Source organism: Rosa chinensis, chromosome 2 (genome assembly GCF_002994745.2).
Source record: "Rosa chinensis cultivar Old Blush chromosome 2, RchiOBHm-V2, whole genome shotgun sequence".
Lineage (NCBI taxonomy): Eukaryota > Viridiplantae > Streptophyta > Magnoliopsida > Rosales > Rosaceae > Rosa > Rosa chinensis.
In genome coordinates, this window is record NC_037089.1 from 55876857 (window position 1) to 55886243 (window position 9387).

Consider the following 9387-nt stretch of genomic DNA (forward strand, 5'->3'; position numbering starts at 1 on the left):
CAGTTGGAACAACAGCAGCCAACTTCCCATTGACATCAAGTATACGTCACAGAACAGCAGTCTCAATATATTGGTGCTTCAAAACACCTACTCCAAATCATCTTCACATATCAATAGATCACAATTCACAGTAAAGATATTTTAACTGCTTAAGGAAGGAAAGAAACAATTAAATACTAGAAATATGCATTTTGAATTTCATTGGCATAAGGTATGTTAACTTGGTAAGAAAAGAGATAACCTATGCTGACATTACTAAGTTTCTAATCTATCAAGATACTGTGAGAATGCACCCCTACAAGCAACCCAACTTTTTAAACTGTGTTTGGAACAGTGTTTTCAAAGGCGATGCCGAGGCGAGCCCGGTGCGCGCTCCGGTGTGAGGCGAAGGTAAATCGCCTTGCCGGTCCAAACTAAGACGCGCTACTGGAAAAGCGTACGGAAAAGCGATGGGGCGCCTGCTTTTGCAGAAGGCGAGCTGTGATGCGGCCTGGGCGCAAGGAAGAAGGTGAAGTCGTGGGTCCCTTTTTTTTTTCTTTCATCTTTTGCATCAAAACGACGTGGGTTTGAGTTAATTGCTCTAAGTATATTGCTTTAAACGACCTCCTTTATACGACGTCGTCTGCGGCAATTAATTAAAGCAACAAAACGACGTCTTTTATAACCTCATTTTACCTCCTTTTCTTTCTATTTAATAATCATTCTCTATCATTCAGCCAGCAAGATCATTTGGAATTAATTTACTAAAGTTTCTTGTAACCAATATAGACGTTTTTATACATCAGCAATAGAACTGATAGAACTTATATTGCTAGTAGTACCATGATAGTTGCGGATACCACTTGAATATTTGAAAATATATTATTTTTGTGGATTTCTTTCTTTGTTTTAACCTAAATATTTTCTTATATTGTCTATAATTATAATGTATTATTATAATATTTTCGGGAAAGGCGATCGCCTCAACGCCTTGAGGCACTCGCCTCGCGAGGCTCTAACAAGTCGCCTTCGCCTTCGCTTTCGCATTTGAAAACATTGGTTTGGAATGTTTACGAATCTGATAAATGAAGTATGACAATAGTTCTATGTTCTTCATCAGTAGTAAGATTTGACACGCAATTCATGAAAAAAGAAACTAATGACCTCTGAACGTGGGAGAGGCTATGCAGTTCCTATCACCAAGCAAAGGTATCAAGACTGATTCCTCGTGTGTTTTTCCTATGGCTATCCAGAAATCTTATTTCTTCAAATCCTATGCATGACAGCCTTTAGTAAATCAAACATCCAACTCCAAACTCACAATGAAACACTATGCACAGAATCTAACTGGTCCCCCAACTTTATGTTACAGCATGAAACACAGGACTTACATTAAAACCAAGAAATTGAATAACCAACTTGATCAAAACCCCAATAGTAGAGAATCAAGAGACATTGGATATAGATATATATAATATATAATTGGCATTTAGACAAATGAAATGTATATAACTGGTCCAACAAGCATGTATTACTAGAATTGCTCCTTTCGAATTCACTTTCCATCCATCCATAAACTCTAAAGCCCCTACTGTAAACCGAGATAAATGGCGGTGGCAACGCCAAGCGCGTACACCCCAATCGCGGTTCCAACAATGTCCTTACCGGAGCGACTGGCGGCCCCCAAGCCAGCAATCCCAGCGACGCCGATGGGGACCCGAACCATGAGTGCTTGGCGAGCGTTGCAGACGACGGCGCCGGCGAAGAGCTCGACGGCCCACTGCTTGAACTGGGCCGGGCCGAGTGTCGTCGTCGTCGTCGTCGCCTTGGACTCGCGAGGGACGGCCCTGAGAGCGGAGTCGACCTGGGAGCGAGTCGGGGGAGAAGGGACCCACCTGAGGATGAGAGGGTGGGGGTGGGGCCCGGCCTGGAGGGTTTGGTAGAGATGGTCGGAGGCGGTGGCGAGCTGGAAGGGGAAGACGCCGTCGAAGCCGTGCTCGGTCAGAGAGAGGCAGTGGCTGAAGGCCGAGTCGCAGGCTGAGTTGAACTCGGGCGAGTTGGAAAAGGACGACTTGACTCGCTTTGACGGAGACACCCCCATCTTCCAGAAGCTTCTGTCTTCTCTCTGTGTGATTTTGAGTTTTGAGGTAAGCTGAAGAAGATGAAGCGGTGTTGCTTATTATATAGTTTGCGATTGCGATTGCGATTGCGATTGCGATTGCGTTGAAAATAAGAGGAGACTGTGTTTGATCGAAATTGCAATAAGCCACCTCAGCATATCGAAGTTTTTTCTTTTTCTTTTTATTTGATTTAAGATCAAATGGAAATTCATTCATTTTGAAGGCAGGAGACCAGGAGTTTTACATCATCAATCAACTAGCATTTGATTATCACTAGCATTTGATCTGTGCTTTAGCCCAGAGAATTAACACTACAACTTTATTTATTTTATTTTTTTCATCAAATTTTAGCAACTAAATTGAATAAAAGTTGAAAACTGAACCATCAGCAATAATTGTTGGTTTAAAATTGAGTTTCGCATCCACTCTTTTCTTTTATTCTTTCTAATTCTTTTCATTTGATTTTTTTTTTCTTATTCTTGCTAATTCTTTTCATTTGATTTTAGTAGTTTACCATAATACAGTAGAACCTTAATAATTTAATATTCAATAAATTAATAATCTTTATTAAATAATATTTTTGGCCGGTCCTAGGAACAACGTGCTAAATTAGTAATTCACTAAATTTATAAGATAATACATTTAAAAAAAAAATCATATAGAAGCCATGTAATATATAAATTAATAATTTCTTGATACATAATGTGTATGATTCGACTATGAGGTCTTCATAAAAAAATGACTCGATCGTTGTTTGTTTCTTCTTGAAATTAGTGTCACTTTGGATCTCATTTCTAGCTATTCTAAACATGGTAAGAAGTTCTTGTGTGGTTTTCTCATGCTGCAACAAAAAATTATTCAATGTCATCACTGCTTTGAACAATGTAGTTCATTGAACAAAATACAACAATATTTAAGTAAATAAAGAACACTTTGATAAATTTATAAGTTAATTGATTATTTAATATTTGCTAAATTAATAGGATTTCCTTGGTTCCAAGGCTATTAATTTATAGACGATTAACTATAAAAATTTTAGATTTTTTACAAATTAAGTTTATTTTATTCAAAGGGTATTAACGCTATATGGAAGCCCTTCTATGTAAAAATCTAACCGTGTATTTGCGGAAATGTGATCGAAAAGTAGGTCTAACAATAAAGTTTTCAACTAGCCTTTTTAATGAAGACTAGTCGAGGACTGTATTGTTAGACCTACTTTTCGATCACATTTCCGCAAATCGACGGTTAGATTTATAAGTATTTATATGTAGATTCATTTATGGAAGTTTTCAACCAAATTGAAAATCGTTAAGATATTCATAATCGTGATTTCTTAGTTATGACCATGAACCAGTGTTCTAAAACTCGGCCGCCTAGGGCTGGGCGGTGGCTTTCCGACTCGAGGAATGCCAACTCGGTACTATTGGGCGGGCAAATGTTCGACGGCCGCCTAGGCGGGTCTGGGCAGGTTTTAGGCGGATCTGGGCGGGTCTAAGCGGATCTGGGCAAAAGGGATTTAGAAACTTGAAAAATTTTCAAGATCATGAATTCTTCTCTGTTCTCTGTAAAACATGTCTTGGTAAGATCAGATTGCACCCAGAGTGGATCAACTCCGCTTCTAAATTTCTGACCTAGAGTGAAATTGAGAATAGAGATGGAGGGGGAGAGAGAGTGTGTGCCTTCATTTCGATCGAGCTGCTGGAGAGAGAGAGCTGACCCAGAGTGAAATTGAGAATAGAGCTGGAGCGGGAGAGAGAGTGTGTGCCTTGATTTCGATCGAGCTGCTGGAGAGAGAAAGAGAGAAAGAGAGAGAGAGAGAGAGAGAGGAGCGGCGAGGAGAGCAGGAAAAGGGAAATTTTTTTGTTCTTTATATATCTTTGTTGTATTCTCTCTCTGACAGAGAATAAATTTATCTTTCCAATATTCCCCCACCCCTTAATTCATTTATTAACTTAGAATCATCGAACATTGAAATCTGAAAATAAAATATGTTATTATAGAATATCTCATTATTCTTCTTTATTAATTATAATAAGTCTTCATATATATATATATTGAGTCTATATATACTCTTATTTATATTTTTATATGCTATAAAAATGAACTAAAAATTTTAAAAAAATGTAAACCGCTTAGGCACCACCTAGTCACCAGTCTAGTCGTCTAGGCGCTAGTTCCTTGATCACCGCCCGACTAGCGCCTAGCGATTTTTCGAACCTTACCATGAACTATTCATATTTGACAGATTTGGTTCATCTATTGATTTGTTCTACTTCTATACCTTAACAATTAGCAATTTGGAAGAAAATTTTCGGAAGTGATCTACTCATGCATATGTAAATATCTTGTTGGAAATTTGATTGATGGATGCTACTTGAGTCACCATATTTTGATTTCCCTATAAAATCACACGAATACAACATATATTAATAATAAATAATTATAATAATATTATTGTCATAATAAATTAAATAACAAGGATTATAGAACTTATCTCTTGGATTTATAGGCTTCCGAATGACACATTACTTGAAAGAGTTTAAAGTTGAGGCGTGTAAACACTGCCCTTAAGAGTAGATTTCGCCCCTAGGAAACAATGTCTCGGTGTAGCAGGTTTGTGGCGCCCTACCCTTCAGGGTACAACAACCTCGATCCTTGTAGGTGTACACTCACAATACTCGGATCGTATCGAACAGTTTGAAACTTTCTTTTAGTGGAATAGATAAATTAAACAAAACACATAAATACTTTGAGCTCGGAAATGAAACAAAGGAGATTGAATTTCTTGTTGTATATTTTGATTTGGAAAGCTAGAGATTATATAGGGCAAGGATGATTAATTCAATAACAATTTGCTAATAGCAATTAAGCTTTCTAACTTCTCGTTTCAAAAAAAAAAAAAAATTAAGCTTTCTAACTTATGTAACAGAAATGAATATAATGACATTTATTAAGAAAAATCAAAACGGAAGTGTATCAAATAAGGAATGAACCAATATAATTGTAGAGTTAACCAAATTAATGGTATAAGAACAATTCCAGCTGATGAAATCTTTGTAACAATCACAATCAAAGAGAGTTAATGACACAAAAAGAGTTCATGACTATTACTATCTACAAATAACGGTTCAAAGGAGGTTTCAAAAATATAAGATATTTTGAAATATTCTAATTAAATTCCAACAATCCCCCACTATTTCAAAATACCAAAATTTCAAGGAAAGTGAAAGATAAGGAATACTAAAAGAAAGTGAGAATCAATGTATCAGTACCGGTGTCTTTTGGACTATGAACCAGCCATAGGACAAATTAGTCATGACCCACGAAACCTTGGTGAAAATAAAATTTTCTATGAACCAAAATTTCTAATTGTGAATCAGACAACTAAGCATCCACATTAACTCTCGGATCAAGCTGTTCGAAGCGGGGTGGCGCGAATAGGCCATGTGCCCTACCTGGATATTCATGAATGCTCTAGAGAGTATGTCTTGCTCTCATAGGAAGCGGCCTTACTTCCACACCCATATAGGTGAATCCATCAAGTGTGTACTGCAAACAAACACACCACCCAAATGTTTGGGCTATGGAACTCATTAAGAACATTTGTTCAACCTTACATATTGTAGTTCAAGCACTATTTATTTACACCATAGGGAGGGACCATCAGTAGCTTTATTTGATAGTGCAACACTGACCAACAAGTGACTTGTTCTTACCCATATGAACCTACTTCATGGGATCTCCAATCACATAGGTTGGGTTACCATCACTCATGATCTTTGTCTATAGGCATAAGCCTTTCAGCTCTAGTGATTTTATCAGAGTATTGGTCAAAATCAACTCTGACCTACAAAGCTCATTGATTAATCTCAACAGTAAGTAGTCCTTAATGGATTTTTAGCTATCCAATCTCATATAAATATAAGAGCCTATTTTTCTTGTTTTTCCTTAACCCCCACATTTTTGAGTCTGTCTGAATTAGCCTCAGGCTCATAAATATAGGCAAGATAATATCAAGCCATATATATTTACGCAACGAATCTTCGCCGATCAAGGACTTGAGAATTTTGAAGGCAACATTATGTATCCGATTTCGTTACTTTTGATACTTTAGTCACCCCCACATTTGTAGCCATCAAATGTCTCTTAATTCTTTATCAAAATTAAATTTGATCATATAGGTACATTGAATGCCAATTTTCTCAAAGCATAAACCAAAGGCAGCCATCAATGAGATAGTTTTCCAGGGCATCAGCCTAAGGGACAATATCGAGGCGTCAACGAATGAAAGTGCATATATTTATTTGTTTTGAGGCAACATTAATTGACCGAAAGGCCATGAAAATTCAAAAGGCAACCCAAAACCTTTAAGGCAACATACTGACCTAATCATCTGAGCAAATACCGTAGTAAGCAATAATATATCATTGTTGTAATAATATTGACGTACACCTTCAATGGCTAGGCAACCATGTTTAAAAACTTGTTGTCTCTGTATTATATCTGGAAGCACTGATAATATATATTCAGGCAACTATTTATCAAATTCTCAAGGCAACCATGTTCATTATCATTTGAATATCGAGGCAACCCTTACTACTAACTTGTAGCCAAATTATAAGGCAACATTTTACTGAAGGTATCAATCGCAATGACATATTAATATCTTGTGGCATCAAATTGCCAAAGGCAACCGTCAATGTAAAACTAACAAATAATTTCTCAATGAGTTATTCACGATAACACTTTTTTTTTTAGGCAGCCGAGGCATCATCTTAATCAAGAGGCAATGGCAATATTGAGAGGCAACAACTTTATTATTTCCGAAGAAACAATAATCCAAAGGAAACATTTCAAATTTTTTCTTTTTCTTTGAAGAAACAATACTTTGAAGGGACATATTCCGAAGGCAACACCAAGGAATAACTTTTCGAATTATAACGGTAAAGAATATTTTAATGCATTTAAAATATGCAAAACCATAAAATCAATAGCAATGATGCACAATAAATAGTACAAAAATGGTAAAATGATATTATATACAGCTATTAATATAGAAAAGTAAAAATGCAAAATTGTTTGTTTTACGTTACAAACACAATGCATTGAACAATGAAGTGAATGCAAATTAAACTAAAATTAATAGTAGCACACAACTTAAATCATCATTACACCATGCATTAATAACCGAAAAATGCACATTATAGGATCAACATTCCAATGTAGAATTATTTAGTTTTTCAAGTTATAACCTAACACCAATAACAAAAATGAATGCAATTGAGTAATTTAAATATAGGCAGAAACTTAAATGATCATAAGCCATAAGCAAATGAAATATAACCGAAACTTAATGCATGATTAAAGTGCAATATGTACTTTGCAATCAATAGAAAGCCAACTAATCACATATAATTCGAAATCAAATGGTTCCTATTGCAAAAGGAACAACTAATTCATAAAAATAATTCAAGATAATAGTGAACCTTCATTCTCAAAGGAAAATTTCAATAGTTCTTTTCAATTCTCGGAGCTGAAAAGTAATATGTTTAACAAGATAGAATTATGTTCAATCAAAGAATAAAAGACTTATCTTCATCTCTTAAGCATTCCACAAGGAAACATCCACCAACATTTTCTACTTTTAAGATTGTTGGAAATTTGGTTGATGGATGCTACTTCTGTCACCATATTTTAATTCTCCTACACAATCACACAAATACAATATATATTAATAACAAATAATAATCATAATATTATTTTCATAATAAATTAAATAACAAGAATTATAGAACTTATCTCTTAGATTTATAGGCTTCCGTAGGACACATTACTTGAGAAGTGTTTAAGGTTGAGGCGTGAAAACACTGTCTTTAAGAGTATATTTCGCCCCTCAGAGACAATGTGGTGTAGCAGGTTTGTGGCGCCCTACCATCCAAGGTACAACAAGGTCGATCCTTGTAGGTGTACACTTACAATACTCGGATCGTATCGAACAGCTTGAAACTTTCTTTTAGTAGAATAAATAAATTAAAGGAAACACATGAATACTTTGAGCTCGGAAAGGAAACAAAGGAGATTAAATTTCTTGTTGTATATTTTGATTTGAAAAGGTAGAGATTATATGAGAAATTTTTGTGTGCTCCCGTCACTCCACGTGGCATATGTGACGGACCACTATGATTGGTCCACGTCATTGTCAATTGTATTTTTCTTTTTTGTTGGAATTTGAAACCGTGGTCAACCAAGAACACACTTCATAATATTATTGGAATTATGAACAAGATCTGAAATCTCTTCCACTCTGACTATATGCAAAGCTGGAAGTTTTATTAATTTTAGTACCATGACGAAAACTTGGACGGAGAAATTGGGAGATTCAATGAAGCATAACCAATTATACAAAGTTGGATTGTTCTTGAATTTCTCCTTCCCAAAATTAAGTTTCATTCAATGATCTGATCTCATACATTTTTTTTTTTTTTTTGAAAAACATTTGATATCATACAGTTGGAGCTTATTGCTTAGCTGTAGTTCGATATATATAGGATGTATTCCACTAGGATTATTCATTGGGAATTTCATAACGACCAAAAGCCCAGTTCTCTCCCACCTTCGATCTATTGGATGTTCACAATTCATTTTTTTTTTCAATCCAATTCCTCCTGATAAGCCAGAGAAGCAAAACTACCATTTTCACTCTCTCAATTGAAAATGAGAAGGTTCTTGGTATTCATCCATTTTAAAAGGGTCAAATCTCAATTCTCTCCCGCCTAGCCTTCATGGATCCTTCCCAATCAGATGTTCAAAGCTTTATTCATTCTTTTCATTGTTTTCTAGGTAGAGATAACGTTGTTATGATTATTTTAACAGGAGAAAAAAAAATGAGGTGGACCAATCAGAGTGGTCGGTCACATATGCCACATGGAGTGACAGGAGCACACAAAAATTTCTAAGTTCTCTCCCACCTTCGATCTGTTGGATGTTCACAATTCATTTTTTTTTCAATCCAATTCCTCCTGATAAGCCAAAGAAGCAAGACTACCATTTTCACTCTCTCAATTGAAAATGAGAAGGTTCTTGGTATTCATCCATTTTAAAAGGGCCAAATCCCAATTCTCTCCCGCCTAGCCTTCATGGATCCTTCCCAATTGGATGTTCAAAGCTTTATTCATTCTTTTCATTTGTTTTCTGGGTAGAGATAATGTTGTTATGATTATTTTAGCAGGAGAAAAAAAAATGAGTGGTCCGTCACATATGCCACGTGGAGTGACGGGAGCACACAAAA

The 9387-nt window shown here is 35.8% G+C and overlaps 1 protein-coding gene across 1 annotated transcript; it reads right to left on the minus strand.

Moving 5' to 3' along the window:
- Positions 1-1060: 1060 nt before the first annotated feature.
- LOC112187708 lies at positions 1061-2143 on the minus strand. Its single transcript, XM_024326598.2, has one exon. It carries the CDS (start codon positions 2078-2080, stop codon positions 1568-1570), a length of 513 nt encoding a protein of 170 aa, XP_024182366.1. The 5' UTR covers positions 2081-2143; the 3' UTR covers positions 1061-1567.
- Positions 2144-9387: the final 7244 nt, after the last annotated feature.

Bases quoted from the DNA above. Each gene is read 5' to 3' on its own strand.
- LOC112187708 (XM_024326598.2), bottom strand. From the start codon at position 2,080: ATGGGGGTGTCTCCGTCAAAGCGAGTCAAGTCGTCCTTTTCCAACTCG.